This window comes from Thamnophis sirtalis, unplaced genomic scaffold, assembly GCF_051295495.1.
Source record: "Thamnophis sirtalis isolate CommonGarterSnake01/CBP01778 unplaced genomic scaffold, rThaSir2_p1.2 scaffold_1, whole genome shotgun sequence".
Taxonomy (NCBI): Eukaryota; Metazoa; Chordata; class Lepidosauria; order Squamata; family Natricidae; genus Thamnophis; species Thamnophis sirtalis.
In genome coordinates, this window is record NW_028261381.1 from 19484847 (window position 1) to 19503591 (window position 18745).

The 18745-nt window shown below is 36.8% G+C and overlaps 1 protein-coding gene across 6 annotated transcripts in view; it reads left to right on the forward strand.

Annotated features, from left to right (window-relative positions):
- ZNF385B (zinc finger protein 385B) overlaps nucleotides 1-18745 on the forward strand; it is a 234601-nt gene that overhangs the window by 209791 nt on the left and 6065 nt on the right. For all 6 annotated transcript variants that reach the window (XM_087708343.1, XM_087708358.1, XM_087708366.1 and 3 more), the window contains 2 exons: nucleotides 12002-12271; nucleotides 17083-17261. In XM_087708343.1, coding sequence (XP_087564469.1) covers nucleotides 12002-12271; nucleotides 17083-17261 — 449 coding nt within the window. The remainder of the gene's footprint in view (nucleotides 1-12001; nucleotides 12272-17082; nucleotides 17262-18745) is intronic.

Below are 18745 nucleotides of genomic sequence, written 5' to 3' on the forward strand. Positions count from 1 at the left end.
TTGGTGCCGTCATTAAAGTACCAGGTTAGAAACCAGGAGATTGGGAGTTCTAGTCCCACTTGTGGCATGAAGCCAACTGGTGACATTGGGTAGTCACTCTCTCTCAACCCTAGGAAGGAGGCAAGGGCAAGCCACTTCCAAAAAAAACTTGCTCCAAAATTTCAGGGAGTAATCAAGACAGTCATCAAAGGGTAAGACTGACTTAAAGATGCAAAGAAAAGCACTAAGGGCTACATGATGATGATAGTATATCAATCCTAATACATGAAATTGTCATATGGTAGAACACCTAGATCCTCTCAGCAATAAAATAATTTGAATTAAACATGTGAGCCCCTCAGATTCATGGATTATGAAACAAAACGAGTGCCTAAATATTCAGGCAGCATGAAGGTGAAATGTATTATTCACTTATTAAATATAAACGGGGGTCCTTTGATTATGCATTCTAAATCGAAACAAGTATCTTCAAAAATAAAGGGACTGCAGATTTGAATCTCACATTTTTGTATTTTGCTTTGCAATATAGAGGATAAGAAAATGAGTGAATATATTTTGAATTACATAAAAGAGCTCTAGAGATGCATTTCAGAATACAAATGTAGAGCCTTTTGCTCCCTGCCAGCCACTCAGCTTATGGTTTATTCCCTCTGGTGTCAACAGGAGCTTAGTTGCGAAATTCCAGCATTTATTGCTAATTTTTCATTTCCCAGACTCTATAGTATTTGGGGGAACTTTTCCACAGTATTTGTGGTTTCACAGTTCCTAAATATTTTCTTTGATTCTACTCCTAGATCACATTAATTTTTTAAGAAAATGTATTGAGATCTTTGGCAGTCCTTGCTTTTATAATTAAATTTATTTTATTTTTCCTCAATAAATGAATATAAGAAAGATATGATAACCTGTAGCACATATGATATCAATCATGCGTTTCCCAAACAAAATATACATCTGAATGCCTTAGATGGTTATGTATAACAAAGAGCACATTGTTCTAGCATACCAATTTTTATGCAGAAGTATATCTTGTAGATTAGTCACATAATTTGTGAAGTGAGTTAAAAAGTCAATATACTTTCCCAATAGGAAGCAATATGTATTATCCCATTTTATCAGGAAAAAAAAAGATCAAACCACCTAGTTTGGAGGAATTTTGGAAAGTCAAACTATGTTTTAGATTTACTTCTGGACATGGGTATGCTTTTATACCCGCAAATTAGAAATTCAACAATTTTTACGTTTTATCATTTTCATTTTAAATATTTAACATAGAGTACAGGTATAGAATTTATCACCATAAAATGTGGTATCAGCCGCACTCAGAATTCTTCACACAGAGGCTAGTTAAATAAGGCACTCCATAGCACAAGATAAAATGATTATATCTTTAAAGGATTTATATGAGTTTTAAAAAGATAATTGGATACATATCTAAAGTTATAATCAAGACTACATATTCTCCAATATCAAAGGCACTTTATCTCTCCATATCTGTTTTAGGGAACCATATGTAGAATACAACTGCTCTCCTGTTGTCAGGTTTCTCTGTAAGCTGAAATAGAAACAGATAAACAGCCTTTAAATGAAACCAAATTTATCCTTAAGTAAGTGTTTTGATCAAAAGCTACAAACCCATTAAGAAAGAATTCTAGTTACTGCAGTATAACAAATGCAAACCCCATTTACAGTGAACTCAAAGTTCAAAGATACAGATTTACATTGGGACATACTGTTGCCTAAGAAAATAATCTAGCAAGGAGGGAAAGGAGTTTAAAAGGTAAAGGTTCCCTCGCACGTGCTAGTTGTTCCGACTCTAGGAGGCGGTGCTCATCTCCGTTTCAAAGTCAAAGAGCCAGCGCTGTCCGAAGACGTCTCCGTGGTCATGTGCCTGGCATGGCTAAACGCCAAAGGCAAACAGAATGCTGTTACCTTCCCACCAAAGGTGTTTCCTATTTTTCTACTTGCATTTTTACATGCTTTCGAACTGCTAGGTTGCCAGAAGGTTGGGACAAGTAACGGGAGCTCACTCCGTTACGTGATGCTAGGGATTCAAACCGCCGAACTGCCAACCTTTCTGATCGACAAGCTCAGCATCTTACCCACTTAGTCCCTGCGTCCCTTTTTAGATTCAGTCAAATATGTTTATGTTCAGTCAGATATGGATTTTTGCATTAACATGTTGTTATTCACATGACAAAATGATAGAAAAGGATGTAACTGGCCTCTCAGGTATTTTTGGATCAGATTATACTGTACTTTTCAAGAAGCATATCTTGTCACATACAGTATTTTAGTATATGAGATCAAGTGACATGACATCAATAACTCTTCCACCCATTTGCTGATTCGATTTGCCAAGATTTTCAAGGAACAGTTGTATATACAGCACAGAAAGTGCTAATGAACCTGCTATTTCTTCCTGTATTTATAAACTGCAGTCTTGAGGGTCTTTTACAATCTTTTTAGCTTTCCTTTGAAATAAAAAGAAGTTCTATTTGACATTTCTATTAGAGCAGTAAATTAAAATGGTTACTCTCTGCAACTTGAACTCTTTCATACTCCTACATTGTAATCTGTGGTCAATGGTATTTTTTCCCCCGTCTATTATTATTATTATTATTATTATTATTATTATTATTATTATTATTATTATTATTATTATTATTATTATTATACAATTGTATCACAGCAGCCAGTTGTTTCGCCGGATTTGGCATTGGTTACTAGTCGGGCCTCACCCAGGGGCCTAGGACGTCGTAACGTATTTTTATAATATGCATGCAAATCCAAGCAGTGCGGCTTTTTGCATTTGACTGATGGTGATTTTGTCAATTTTTAACTGTTTTATTTGTAATTCCAGTGCTTTTGGAATAGCACCCAGTGTGCCAATTACCACTGGAATTATCACTGCTGGTTTGTGCCATAGTTGTTGAATTTCTATTTTTAAGTCCTGGTATCTTGCGATTTTTTCATGTTCCTTCTCGGTGACCCTGCTATCACCTGGTATTGCGATGTCTATGATTGTGACCTTATTTTTCTCAACCAGTGTGATGTCTGGTGTATTATGCGCCAGTATTTTGTCTGTTTGTATGTGAAAATCCCACAAGATCTTGACCATCTGATTTTCGGTAACTTTTTCAGGCTGATGTTCCCACCAGTTTGTTGCTGTTTTAATATTATAATTTTTGCACAAATTCCAATGGATCATTTGTGCTACTGAATTGTGCCGCAATTTATAATCAGTCTGCGCGATTTTTTTACAGCAGCTGAGTATGTGATCAACAGTTTCATCAGCTTCTTTGTAAAGTCTGCATTTGGCATCATCAGAGGATTTTTCGATTTTGGCCTTAATGGCATTTGTGCAGATAGCTTGTTCTTGCGCAGCCAGGATTAGTGACTCTGTTTCTTTCTTTAATGTACCTGTTGTTAACCATAACCAAGTTTGTTCACTGTCCACTTTATCTTTTATTTTTTCCAGAAATTGGCCATGCAGTGCTTTGTTCTGCCAACTCTCCATTCTTGATTTTATCACATCTTTTCTGTATTCTTGTTTCGTCTGTTGGGCCTTCAGTAGATTTTTGTTCTTTACTTCGATTAATAGATGTTCTTGACTTTCTTTTAAATAATCAGTCAGTGCATGTTTTTCTTCTTCAACTGTTTGCTTCACTTGTAATAATCCTTTGCCACCTGATTTTCGGGGCAGATATAGTCTATCAGTATCACCACGTGGATGTAAACTATAGTGCATTGTCATTAGTTTCCTGGTTTTTCGGTCCAAAATGTCCAAATCAGCTTGTGTCCAGTTAACTATACCAGCTGTGTATCTTATAACTGGTATTGCCCAGGTATTTATGGCCTTGATTGTATTTCCACCATTCAATTTAGATTTCAAAATTTTCCTAACTCTGTTGGTGTACTCTCGCCTGACAATAGTTTTTACTTCTCCATGCTTGATGTTATCCAACTGATGTTATCCAACTGCATTATTATTATTGTTATTATTATTATTATTATTTGTGGTCAATGGTATTAAAGACAAATGCCAGCATGTTTGCAGAAGGGGTATAATTCAATGCAGATATTTTAAAATAGCTTTACATTTTTGGGAGTTTTAGTATGTGTTGCAATATTTGTGACTTCTGTAGAAAAATAGAAATCAAACTAGAAAAAACAGTCTTCTCTGCCGAATCAGTGTATAAAGGGAAATTATTAATAAAATAGTCAAAGGTTTCAACAGCATAAGGGGACAACAGATTTCCTGAAACCCAGCCTAAAGCTAAATATGGCTTTATTTGTTTAAGATTTCAGTGTAAGTAAACATTTTTATTAAGAATTGGAAAACAGTCAAGATTTCCTCCTTTTTCTTAGAACTTTGAGCAAAACTAAATTTATTTTTAAAAAATTCTTAAACGTATTTAAACATTAAAAAACAAAACACAAATTTCCACTCTTTACAGCATTTCCGTATCAGTATCACTATATCATTCATATTTACATAAGTTCAATTTCTATAATTCACTATTATATAACATATAAATATTTAGATTGTAGTAATATTTGCAAATATATACGGTATTGTCATGTTATTATAGATATTACATCTATCATCTAGCCATTAATACCATATATCCAAACTTTATGATATTCCGATTCTTCTCTGTCTTTCAGTTCCATGGTCAACCTATCCATCTCTGCATACTCAAGTACTTTTCTTATAATCATTGCATCTGAAGCGATATTATTCTGCTTCCAATTTTGAGCAAAGACAATTCTCGTTGTAGTTAGTATATATAATATTATATATTGAAATTTTGTACACATATTTCCACCAGGGGTGGGTTCTGGCTGCTGCTAATACCGTTCACTCAGGGGTGTGCTGCATGCACACTTGATGCGTGTTATGCACGCATGTGCGGTACTAAACAAATTACTTCTGCACATGTAGAGTACTCCTGGGTACTGGGGAGGGCCAAAATGAGTGAAAATGAGCCCATTTTTAACAAAAATTGGGTGTTTTTGCTCTCCCAAGCCCCTAGGAGCACTCTGAAGGCCTTCCAAACTCTCTGCATGACCTGGTTTTTGCAAACAAAATGCCCATTTTACCAAAAAAGGCCGTTTTTTGCTCATTTTTGCCCTCCCCAGCCCCCAGGAGCACTTTGCAGGCCTCCAGAACTCTCTGCGTATCCCATTTTTCACAAAAAATGGGACATGCAGAGGGCTTGGGAAGCCTGCAGAGTGCTCCTGGGGGCTGGGGAGGGCAAAAACCTTTTTAAAAATTTACCTCTTCAAAATCTTGGTGCGTCTTATCGTCCGAAAAATATGGAACTATAGATTAGATGTGACTATAAAGTATGAATATGAAAGAGTCCAACTTGCAGAGAGCAACCATTTTCATTTACTGCTGTAGTAGAAATACCAATCTATTACATTTATAGCAGATATACCTGTAAGATCATTGTCCCTGGCATTGTAATCAAGCTTAATTAATTGGATTCTACCACTGAGAGTGTATTTGCATATCATGCTAACATATGTTTGCTGTTAGCTAATAAGGTACACACAATGGAAAATGTCTTTTGTTTTCATCCCAAAGCTAACATGTGTTCGATAGACTCTGCAAATATTTCTATTCAGCAGGAACAAAGCCCAGAACATTTTTTTAAATATTTTATTCTTAAATAATAGAATATTAAAGATAACAATTTGGAACAAATTAATTATTTCTAGGTTAACCTAGTTATTTTTTTTACTAACCATAATTTTTATATTCATGCTTTACATTGAACATTAATTATTGTTGTTGGCTTCTATTTATTTCTGATAACCCATATTTCAAATGTCTAAATTTGTCTTGCAGTATAATGTGTTGTATATAAGGAAGCCATTCCTGCTTCAATTAATGAAGCTTCTGTTATGGATATACAGTGGTGTCAATTTTGTCACTGCAATATATTGTCTGATTTTGATCTCTCAATCTAATATACTCACCAGCAAAGTTTCTCTTTTCAAAGAGAAAATATGCTGCCAGGTTCGTTCTTGTTGCTATCAGTCCAGAACATTTTTGTTATTGTTCCAGGTTTTAGCTGGGGGGAAGAAAGGGGAAAAAAAACAAGCAAAAAGAAACCTCAGAATGATTTCTGGATCATTCTGATACTGGATGAGTAGATCAAGACTGGTGTGCATCATTTTTATTCTCCTCTTCTAAACAGTTCCCAGAGAGGCAGAGCCAATATTCCTAGTGCCTTCTTTTCCATTGCCCTTCCAAGAGCCGAGGTGGCGCAGTGGTTAAATGCAGCACTGCAGGCTACTTCAGCTGACTGCAGTTCTGCAGTTCTGCTATTCAAATCTCACCAGCTCAGGGTTGACTCAGCCTTCCATCCTTCCGAGGTGGGTAAAATGAGGACCCGGATTGTTGTTGGGGGCAATATGCTGACTCTGTAAACCGCTTAGAGAGGGCTGAAAGCCCTATGAAGCGGTATATAAGTCTAACTGCTATTGCTATTGCTATTCCTCCCCTTGGCCACCACTGCCGGTGTCCTATCATGGCATATCACATTGACATGCTCCCTTATCTTCCAAACCTTCCTTCTCCTCAGCTTCCATCACCAATAGTTATGTCTTTCCCCCATTCTTTTATAAATCCCTCTGATCTTCAAAAGATATCATGATGCAAGGACAAAGAGTAGTTTAGTATAAATCCCTCTGATCTTCTGCTCAGAGCAACAGTATTTTATCTATATCTTGTTCCATATCCAGAACAAACTTACATGTTTCAATCAACCATGTTAGATGCTTGAAATTGTTTTTGTAGTTTTGCACTTCCATAGCATTAATCAAGAGACTTAACCATAGTACCAGGTAAAGGTAAACCAAACCTTGTTACGGGTGTGCCTTGCCACATTATGTAAATAGGGTCTCTGCAAATGATTCAGAGATCAAACATCTCTGGTAAAAATAGAGCCAATTTACATAGCGTAATTGAGAACAAAGGTTCCTACAGTGGGATAAGAAAGCAAATGACACAATATATGTCAGAATGTAAACTACTCTTTGTCCTTGCATCATGATGTCTCATAAAAGTATGTAAGCGACAGAATTTCCCTTGTGACATCACATTGTCTATGTCATTATTTTCCTGAAATATTTGAGTGGCACAGATGTTAGGGAAATGATAAGGATGGTGAGGAGATCTTTTTCACCCTTACTGGATTCCAGGCAATGTAGTAAGGGTAGAGAATGGGCCAGGAGGTGAAGGTGAGGCAGAAACCCAATCAAATCAGCAGCATGTGATTGTTTGATCAATCATTTAATGAATAAATTTGCTGATATTCACTCTACATGGGGAGACAAAATGCCTGGTACTATTGTTTGGGTTGTGAGTTTGTGGAACTCAAGGAAGTAGACAGAATATTCTGTAATGTGAGCTCTGCTGCTTGTGAATTTGATCCCTATCCCTTTTGGCTAGTAAAAGTAGACAAGGAACAAAAATTAAAGGCTTGATCCAGACTTTATTTGATACCACCTTGAAAAAGAGGAAAGTTCCAGCAACTTTTTAATCTATTCCCATTTAAAGAAGCAATCCTACATCCAACACAGTTGGAGTTATAATTCTATTTTTAACCTCCCCTTCTTCCCCAAGAAAGCTGTTGAGAATATGGTGGGATTGTAATGACAGAGAGCTCTGAAAGAAGTGGAACATCTGGACTATGGGTGTCAAACTCAACGCCCGTGGGTCAGATTCGTCCCATGGGGTGCTTAGGTCTGGCCCACAGGGCCACTCTGAAAACAGCAAAGGACTGGCTCCTCGGCCCTCCCGAACTCCATTTTTGCTGGCACAGGTTGCAGGAGGCCGTCGCAGCCAAAAATGGAGCTAGGGAGCAGAGCACTCGGGCTACCACAGGTGCCACCGACACGAGTGACATTGATCTGGCCCATCCCAGCCCCCCAAGGTTGAACACAACACTGATGCGTCCCTCAATGACTCTTGCCCGTCTAGATTCAGATGTTCAAGAAAAAAATAATAATGTAAAGCTATAAAAACTTAAATGAGAACATTCAAAATTGGTCATAATGTAGGTGCAGATAATACAACCAGAGAAGTATACAAATATGGAGATGATTTACTTATGAAATAGCTACACAATTTGTTTAACCTATGAAGACCACATCTTTGCCTGATGATTTAAAAATATTATTGTTCACGTATGCAAAGAAAAAGTAGCAAAGGTAAATGGAGATTAGTTTGTTAAGTGTGTCTGGGAAGTGCTCAGTAGAATTCTCATCAAAAAGGTATATGGGAGGGATAAAGAGCAAAATCTCAAAAGTGCAATATGTCTTTTTGCTCAGCAGGGGGCATGCAGAGTAGATTTTTGCTCTTCGACATGTTGCTGAGAAAGGTGGGAAAGTAAGTTTACAATATGCTTATTGATTTAGAAAAAGCATATGATAAAATGAAGAGGGTGGAATTATGCAACAAATAGAGTGTTTACATTGGCTACTGAATGTGATAGGCATCTATACTGCATAAGTAAATTAAGTGTGGGACTAAAAGGATGTGGAATAAGACACAATTGACCACAGAGGTGTTTTGATTGGAGATATTAATATGTGCAGATCTTTGTATTCAAAATGTGCTTTGTTGGTTGAGGATCTGAATTATTTACAGTGAATATTAGATTGGATTTTATATTGCAATGAGGAGCATGGGTGTAAAAACCAATGCATCAAACATCAAAGTAATTGTACATACATAATTTAAATAAACATGTAATGTGAACAGTAGGAAATACATACAGTATATGGCAAAAAAGGAAGAAATTATTAGGGTGGGCATTTTAATAGGCAGTTTATGAAAAATGGAAAAATGCAAGGATAAATTTTAAGATAATTTATTAAAGTTGTAGGTGCAAATTTGGATAGGAAGATAATGAGTAGCACATTGTTCTTTTGCAAGGAATAAATCTTTGTCAAAAAGAAACAACTGGCTATGTATAAGGATGTTTATACACTCTATTGTATAAATCTGAGAGTTGGATATGTCAGAAGCATAGCAGCATGTTGGATGCAATGGAAATGGGATACTTTACAATGTGTTTGATGAAACAAGAAGAGAGGGGGTTAAGAATTTAAGGGGTACTGAGTTAATAAGAATCTAGAAGTTAGCAACTAGTATGAAAGAAGTACATTGAGGTTGTTTGATCATACACATAGAATATGCAGAGAATTAATGAAGATCAAATCACACAATAATTACATTAAGAATGAAAGGGTTGAAAGAAGAGAGAAAACTGAGAAGTCATGGTTGGATGAGGCTGATAATATCTTCAAGAAGAGGGAAATAAATTTGAATAACAAATGCAGTATGTGAATTGGTGCATGGAATTCCATGTGTGGAAATGATGTTTTGCAAGGAGAGAAAGGAATGGTGTGGGTGTAAAGAGATTTAGTTAGATCTCCCTTTCTCTGATCCTCTGTCTTTAATTTCTTCTATTTATTGCTTCTTATGGTACTTTTCTTATGTACTTTGAGTAATATCACTTTCCTTAAAAGAGAGAAGTCAGGCTGTATGCAGTCAGCTAAATCCAAGGTAAAAGAAATCTAACGCTGCTTCATTCAAGAATATTTATGGTGTGTTTGTGTGTGTGTGTGTGTATGTGTGTGTGTGTGTGTGTATATAACAAGGCCATTTAAAAAAGACAAAGCTAAGTTAGGCCTCTTATCAAGGAAACAAATTCTGAAGAACTGATGCAGCTTTAAAACAGACCTGGCTTCTATACTGCCATTAAGACAAAATCCTTAGACAAAGAACTTCAATAGCTCCAGTGAGCTATGGAGGAAACAGCCATCCTGGGTAAGTTATTTCAAGTTAATTGGCCCAAGTGATTTTAAGTCTTTATTCAATTTAAAGCCCTCAATAACTTGGGCCGAGTCACTTGGAAGAAGTAACTCATCTAGAAGCAGCTTGTCCATTTTTTATCTCTTCCAAAATAAACTGGCAATCAGTGTAAAGCAGAAAGGCCATGTGGTATCCAGGCTGTATTGCTCTTAGGAATTACAGTGAAATTACATCTGTGCCCATTTTTGCCTGGCCTTCTTTAGGCGAGCTGGAAACAGCTGGCTCCATACAGGCACATTCCCTTGGCTCATGACATAAGCTGAGTTGAATCCTTGTGAATGGAGTCACATTTCAAAGAACCAAGTTTTCCCATGGCCCGGAATTAACACCACAAGGCAAAGCCCTCCTGTGATGGGGAAGCCCTAGACAGATCTGCTAGCATGCCAATGTTAACTTGGGGTGGGGGGCGGTTTGCAATTCTTGGGGCAGTTCTCTTTTCCCCCAGAAGATCAATGTAGTCCATCTCCTTTGAGGAACACAATATATTTTCTTTGAAGATGTTTCTTAACTCATATCTCAAGAAGCCCTGAGATGGACAAGCTAACCAAAGAAATCCAAGGAAAGGAAGAGACGGAGCATTATTTAATTTGGGGAAAATGGTACAGTTGGTTGGTGGATGGAAACAGAAATTAGCGACAATAGTCTAAGAAAGATAAGAGTTACAAATCTAGGAAAAATGTCATACTAGTAGAAGAATAACAAAGCCTGCTTAATGTAAATAGCCAAATATAGATGGATAAGTGAAAGGGAATGAAATAAGAGGGTTAAAAAAATGTGAAACTGAATAGAAATGTATTGAGAGGGAAAATAGTGTATGTAAAGATGTACGGACTGATAGCTGCTACAAGAAGGAATGTGAAGTTCCGGTGTGATGTATAAATGTAGTGTGTGTCTTTGTTATTGTGTATATATATATATGTTCAAAATTAATTTTTTTTTAAAAAAAAAGAAGCCCTGTTTTGTTCAAAGCTTTAGTTTTACATGTAAGTTTTGGATAATAATTTTTAATTTTGTAAAATTTCATGTAAGAAACAGTCTTAGAATAGCTGAGAAAATATGCAACGAAAGCGGACAGTCTAATGCAGGGGTGTCAAACTCAAGGCCCACGGGCTGAATCCAACCCGTGAGGTGCTTAGATCTTGCCCACGGGGCCACCCTGGAAACAGCAAAGAACTGGTGCCTCAGCAAGCAAAAACGGAGCTCCGTTTTCGGCTACGACGGTCTCCTACAGCCCTCTGCCAGCAAAAACAGCCATGTCCACCCTGGTCACGCCCATCCACCTAAGGTCAAACACAATAGCAGTTTAGCAATAGCAGTTAGACTTATATACCGCTTCATAGGGCTTTCAGCCCTCTCTAAGCGGTTTACAGAGTCAGCATATTGCCCCCCAACAACAATCTGGGTCCTCATTTTACCCACCTCGGAAGGATGGAAGGCTGAGTCAACCCTGAGCCGGTGAGATTTGAACAGCCGAACTGCAGAACTGCAGTCAGCTGGAGTAGCCTGCAGTGCTGCATTTAACCACTGCGCCACCTCTGCTCTTACACAAGTGGAAGGATTTTGTAGCATATGGTCTATAGTTCAATTGTTAATTTTTGTTTCAGTTTGGCTCATTCTCACATTACTAGTACGTTTTAGAATATTCCACCCCGTATAAGGCAAGCAGAAAGGTCTATTCTGTCCAATACAACTATTTTATATGTGCTTTTCTTCATATAGCTGTAGCTGAATCAAAAAAGCTGAAATTATTATTTTACGAATATGGGCATTGATAATTTAGGTATATCATTTTTTTTCTTCATGAGCTACTTGAGATTTTCTAAGATGAGTTCCATCAAACTCTGATTAATATAAGATTTTCCTCTTAAAGAAATTGCTGTGAAAGATGTCAGAAATTAGCCTTTGTCAATCTCATGCCTTCCGGGTGTATTGTGGCAAGAATTTCCAGACAGTGTGTAACCTTTCACAAGTTGGGGTTTCTGGGAATTATAGCATCAATACATTATGAGGGCTGTAGATTGAGGAAGGCTGCTTCGAGGAATTGCTGGAATGCTATTGCTAGAATTGTCAGTCCCATTCATTCTTTCTCTCCTTATTTTTAAGACAGGGCAATTCTGAAAGCTAATGACTCTAGTCAACTTTCAAGGGCTGAAACAATCACCTTTATACCTGAGTCTGCCAGTGTAGCAGCAGCAGCAGCAGTAGCAACAGCTACAATAACCACACCTTTGTGGCCAGTTTCTTCCAAGAGCACAAATGGGACTACAATTGCCATTTCTGAATCCGAAGAGGAGAAAGCCAAAAAATTACTGTATTGTTCATTATGCAAAGTGGCTGTGAATTCTTTATCTCAGTTAGAAGCACACAACACAGGTGAGTCCTTACCAGAATTAACTAAATGCCTAACTGTATGTTTTAGAAAATTTAGGCAGCGTCTGTAAAGTTTTGTCTGCCGGGTCATTTTTTTTCTTGAAAAGGAAAGGATGTTTTATTTAAAATATATTGTGGCAATTACTCGCTTCCTGCCTCTGGGCAGCCCAGGAAGCATAAATTTTGTTCTTTATTAAAGATCTTATTCATCTGGTTACACTATTACATGCTTAATAAACCTATTTTCCATGAATGCCCTTGTTGTCCAGATAAATGGTTTCTCTCAGCCCTGTATTTTACATCCTAAAACAAGGAAGAGATTCTGCAGGTCACATCTCAGTACTTAAGATTTCAAGAGAACCTGTTGCGATCCACCTTATTAAAGCCCCCATTCAGGAGTTAATGAAAAGACCTTGGCTGGTATTCTACTTGCCCGCTTTGCCAGTAATCATTCTCTACTATTGATCTTCCAATGTTTTCTCACATATTTCTCCATGACTTTGGCCAAGATGGCTCCACTCACACAATCCAATAGGAGGAAATGCATTGCTCCCCCCCCCTCCAAAAGGAGACTGTTTTTGGGGCTGGTAATTTCAGTATATAAAAGCAAGGCTAGAAATAATATATGACTATAATTACGTGCTGTAAAGTTGGCCTCAACTCTTTTATCCAGGATTATAAATAGATAGTATAACACAAAAATTAAAAATTATCTTTGCTATAGTGTTGGGAAATACACAGAAATGCAAGCCTGCTCTTTGTCCCATTTAGCTAGCATCAGGACCAAAAGTAATGTTGCTAAAAAAAAATCAACAAAGAAGGGGGTTTTCACCTAGGGACAATTCATAATCATATATTTAGATTCTTCTTCGAATAATATTTTGCAAAATTAAAAGGTAGTTCAGGAACAGGCAGAGTTATACTATATAATTATATAAGCAATCAGTTTAGAGCTCTCTGAGAAGTTATTTGATCCTACCTCAGCATTCCGGTGAGTGGGGAGGTGGAAAGGAGGAAGGGGGCAAATAAGGAGAAGGGGAGCACAGAAAGAGAGAAGAGGGCTGCTCCTGCCCTATGCAAGCTTGTGCCCTATAGGCTACATGCCAGTAGCCTGGGGGTGTGCAGACTGCCCCCTTGCCTGCCCAATTATTTGGGATTTCTTGTCATTTTATTTTTATTTAAAAAATAAAAAAAATCAAGTATGCTGGTTGCATCAAGTTTCTGCTTGTGTTGTGTTAATACACAGAAGCACATATGCAAATCAATTAAGTGTTTCAATTTTAATTAATCATACTGTGCATCAGTAGATGACAGAGACATAAAAATGATTGAAGGAACTACACACTCCAGTTCTGGAATTAATTTTAGAAATTTTTAGAGTTAAAGAGAATGCTGGGACTAGAATGCTAAACAGCATTCCTAAAGCAAACAAGCAAGCAACAGTTTGCTCCTATTCTCCTTGCTTAATTCTGTTTTTATACTAGGTCTGTGCATTGAATTTTCTCTAGATGCTCAAGGCAATGTATATAATACTGTTATTCTTACCATATAATAAACCCCTGAGGTAAATTGTGCTTAGTGATTGGCTGAAAGTTACTCAGCTTCCATGGTCGGCACAGAAGAGACTCTTGGACCACTGAATCTTTCCACCCCTAGTCCTTACACTATAGCTATTTACACTGCACTGAATCTTAAAATGCTACCTCCAACACAAGGAGTAAAGCAGAAATGATAAGCAACATACACTAATACAGGAGTCTCCAACCTTGGCAACTCTTAAGACGTATGGACTTCAGCTTTGCTGGCTGAGGAATTCTGGGAGTTGAAGTCCACCAGTCTTAAAGTTGCTAAGATTGGAGACCCCTGCACTAGGAGGCTTACCACAAATGGCTAATCTTCTGTGTGTGTAGCTAATTTTTTCCTTTGGAAGCTCAACTGCAAAGAATTTGTGAATGGAAAAATAAAACTTTGTCCTTTCTGAATCACCTTTGCACTTCTTCAAGTTGTAAAAGAAACACAGGATATTGATCTCTGTATTAGAAATTGACTTTCTGAAAACTTTCAGAAAAATTTATCTTCTGCTCTAACAGTGATTTAAAAGAGAAAAGCGATTGTTTTCCCATCCCATATTTCAATATATTGCATAAACGTATCTCCTAACGGGTAGAATGCAAGCAACAAAGTGTTACGGTGTGGAGTATTAGGGAACCTGGCTTGCTTAGAATAATGCAAATATGCTTTAGGCAAAACCAGGCCTTGCTTGTGTCTGTGGCCCACTGGCTGAGATATGTCAAACTGACTGTCATAATCAGTACATTAACAGATACAACAAAAGCTAGGAACCTTCTCTTTGGGTTATCTGCATGACTAGCTTGTCTTGCATAGGTAAGATGACTTCTAACATACGGGAGTGAAGCAACTTGAGGCTAAAAAGCAGAGCGCCCACACACACACACACACACATATCTTACTTGAAAGCAGTATGTATTTGCAGTGGGCCCATAGATATAGACTTCTTTGGTCTTAATTGACCAAAGCCATGATGAATAGCAGAGGTCTATATATTTGGACCCATTTGGTGACATATGGAAGATTGCAACTTGAAATGTTAACAGGAATAAATTATAAAGAGTATGCATGAAGCAATGAAATATAAAAAGAAAAATAGTTATTTTGTGTAAAACTAAAAAGGGGGAAGAAAATTGGAATGGAATTGATCTGATCTTGTGGAATGGAATTGCTGAATACATGCAGAAAAATGAAAGGTGTAACTTGAACTATAAATCAAAGTATTAACTGTGAACTAAAAAGTATAGGAAAATATGAATTGGAATTAGTATCATTGAAGTTCTTGTGGGTGAATATGAAAGAAGGAAGCCATAGGTTAGAGATAGTTGCATATTATGCTCCAGTGAATGGCAATAATGGAGAAACTAGGCATGACGTTGGTGAAAGAATTGTGCAACAGCATCCTGAATAAATGTGATCTGGGAGTAAGTGTGCCAGATGACACAAATGGATATGTATAAACAAGATGAGAGAGTACATAAAATGATTGGACTCTTTGGAGGTTCAAAGATATTTAAGAATAATGACTGTCTTAAGAGCATCTCCCAGTAAAAAATCTGCTTGCTTCAAATACGTGATTTAAAGCATAAGATTATTTCCCTGTACAAGAAGTACAAAATGCAGAGTAATTTGGATAGAAATTTTTAAAGAACTGTTTTAAATGTGGATGAAGAGAGCTAATCAGAGTGAATGGCATTAAAAATAAAAGTGATTAAATATTTAGGAAAAAACTAATATGCAAGAATGCTGGAAGGAGAATTTTAAATATCTGTGGGAATGGTTAGTGATATGTCAAAGACTAAAATAAAAATGAATTTGTACTCATTAGTACTATTAGGGAATGGGATTCATTATTTCTCCTTTATGTATAAAATAAGAACATGGAAATCAAAAGAATCAGTTCAAAAAGAAGTTGAGCAACTCATTTTACTGCATAACTTTATCACTTTATAATACAGTATTTTTTGGAGTATAAGATTCCCCCCCCCCCCTTAAAAGTGGGTGAAAATTTCAGTGCATCTTATAGACCGAATACAGGCCTATTTTTGGCCTCCCAAACCCTCCGCGAGTCATGTTTCTGCCCTCCCCAGCTCACAGAAGCACTCTGCAGTGCTTTGAACGTCCCATTTTCACCAAAAATAGGGCCGTTTGGGGGCTCCCGAACCTTCCACGCATCCCATTTTTTCCCTCCCTGGCCCCTAAAAGGATTCCGCAGGCCAAAAAAGGGTCCATTTTGGCAAAAATGGGACATGCAGAGCACTGCAGAATGCTTCTAGGGCCTGGAAGTGTGAAAATGTGATGCGCGGAGGCCAAAAACTTTTTTCTTGTTTTCCTCCTGTAAATCTAGGTCCGTCTTATACAGTCTTTTCTTTCTAGAATCCTTTTTTAACATTCTAAAAAGATGAAAAATGGGTGTAATTTTCAAGAATCAGGAATTTCTTACATATAAAGTTGTGGATGATTTGGTCATTAGCCGAGGTGGCGCAGTGGTTAGGGTGCAGTACTGCAGGCCACTTCAGCTGACTGTGATCTGCAGTTCAGCGGTTCAAATCTCACCGGCTCAAGGTCGACTCAGCCTTTCATCCTTCCGAGGTGGGTGAAATGAGGACCCAGACTGTGGGAGCAAGTTGCTGACTCAATTTGCTAAAAAAAAATAATAATCTCTAAACTGCTTAGAGAGGGCTGAAAGCCCTATGAAGCGGTATGTAAATCTAATAAATAAATAAATAAATAAATAAATAAATAAATAAATAAATAAATAAATAAATAAATAAATTAAATAAATTAAATAAATTAAATAAATAAATAAATTAAATAAATAAATAAATTAAATAAATAAATAAATAAAGAGGATGTGATAAATAATCTGTTTATGACTAATACATGTGTCCCAAAATAATGTTGCAGGATCCAATCTGAGTCAGTCACCTAGACCAGAGGTTTTGTCTTCCAAGTTTCCTGACTGACTGAGTGACTGACTCAGATTGCACCCTGCAATAATCTTTTTGATCAGTGCCAGTAGAGACGGGGAGTTCCTGAACAGTCTCAATGCTGTGTGAATGGGTTCTGAAGTGTCTTGAAAACTTCCAAAACCTGTATAAAAAGGACTGAGATCAACCATTTTTTAAAATTTATATTTACTTATTTAACAGAACATCTAGGAAAAGAGAGAAATGTTTCAATGACTAAAAATGTTTGTTTCCTCATTAAAGTTTTCTGATTCTTTTGTAATAATCGCTTGTCAGGTTCCAAGCACAAGACAATGGTGGAAGCTAGGAATGGTGCTGGTCCAATTAAATCTTATCCTCGGCCTGGATCCAGATTGAAGACTCATGGAGCTACTATCGGTTCAGGACTACAGAACAAAACTTTTCATTGTGAGATTTGTGATGTCCATGTCAATTCAGAAATTCAGCTGAAGCAGGTATGTCTTACCTGCTTAAATACTTATTCTGTTAATTAGCACCATTTAATTTGGTGCAGGGTAAATCCCTTGATCAAAAGGGATCAAAAATATCCCATGTTCTACTCTTACAGGCTTCTAGCACTAAACTCAACTCAGGGTTATGCCTTCAAATATAACCTCCTTGTCATCATGCTGAAAATATTTAGACAATATTTGTTAATAGTCAACAGCATTGTTAAAACATTTGAAACCATGTTATTACTGAGTAGAACAATTACTTTTCCAAATGACAGCAATCTGTCTCTCCATGCCAGGAAAACCAACAAATGAACAACTGCTTATTGTCAGCTATGGTTCCTCTGCCTTTACTTTGCAGATTGGCAGCATCACAGACAACATTCCAGTTGTAACCCTCTGGTGATCTTGTTCTTGTTTAATTATTTCACTTTCAAGTAGCTTAATAATATGTTTTAATTTTTGGTTTCGTTGTACACCACCTTGTGTAAGATGGATGGCCATGAATGTGATAAATTTTATTTCCAGTTCTGTTGGAAAGAATTTATCATTGTTGCACAATGGCTGCCAGCACATCTTCCCTACTTATTTATCTTGCCATCTTATTACTGTACAATTCATCCTTTAAATTTCAATGTTATCAAGGAAAGTTGTGATTCATACATATTTGAACTTAATGTTAACTTTTGTGCTTTTTTAATGTTAGAATTATTTGTCTGTTTCTGCAGATATTATACTGTATATGTAGTAAGTATGTATAGTGGATATAAAAAAAAGTTACACAGTCCTCTTAAAATACCAGGTTTTGGAGGTGTAAAAAAATCAGATCAAAATAAAACATTTCAAATTTAATGTAATCTTTAATGTAAGTTATAAAGCTGTACAATTCAATTGAAACACAATCTGAAATCTTTTAAGGGAAAAATAACAATAAAACTCCTACAATAACATGGTTGCATAAGCATGCATACCCTTAAACTAATATATTGTTGCAGCACTTTTTGATTTTCTGGCAGCATTTAGTCTTTTGGGGTAGAAGCCCATTAGCATGGTACATTCTTGCCTTGGGAAACTTTGCCAACTCTTTCTTGCAAAAGCACTCCAAATCTGTCAGATTGAGATGATATTTCGATATTTCGCTTTTCAGATCACGCTATAGATTTTCAGGTCTGGGCTTTGAACGGACCATTCCAAAACTTTGTTCTTCTGGTGAAGCTATTCTTTTGTTGATTTGGAGGTACATTTTGGATCATTGTCATGTTGAAATTCCTTTTCATCTTCAGCATTTTACCAGAAGCCTGAAGGTTTTATACCAAATCTGACTGATATTTGGAACTATTCACAATTCTCTCTACCTTGTCTAAAGGTCCAGTTTCAGCTAAAGAAAAGCATAATGCTACCACCAGCATACTACACTGTGAGTGTGATATTCTTCTGGTGATGCCCAATGTTGTTTTTTGTACATAAATGCTCCCGTCTTCCCACTG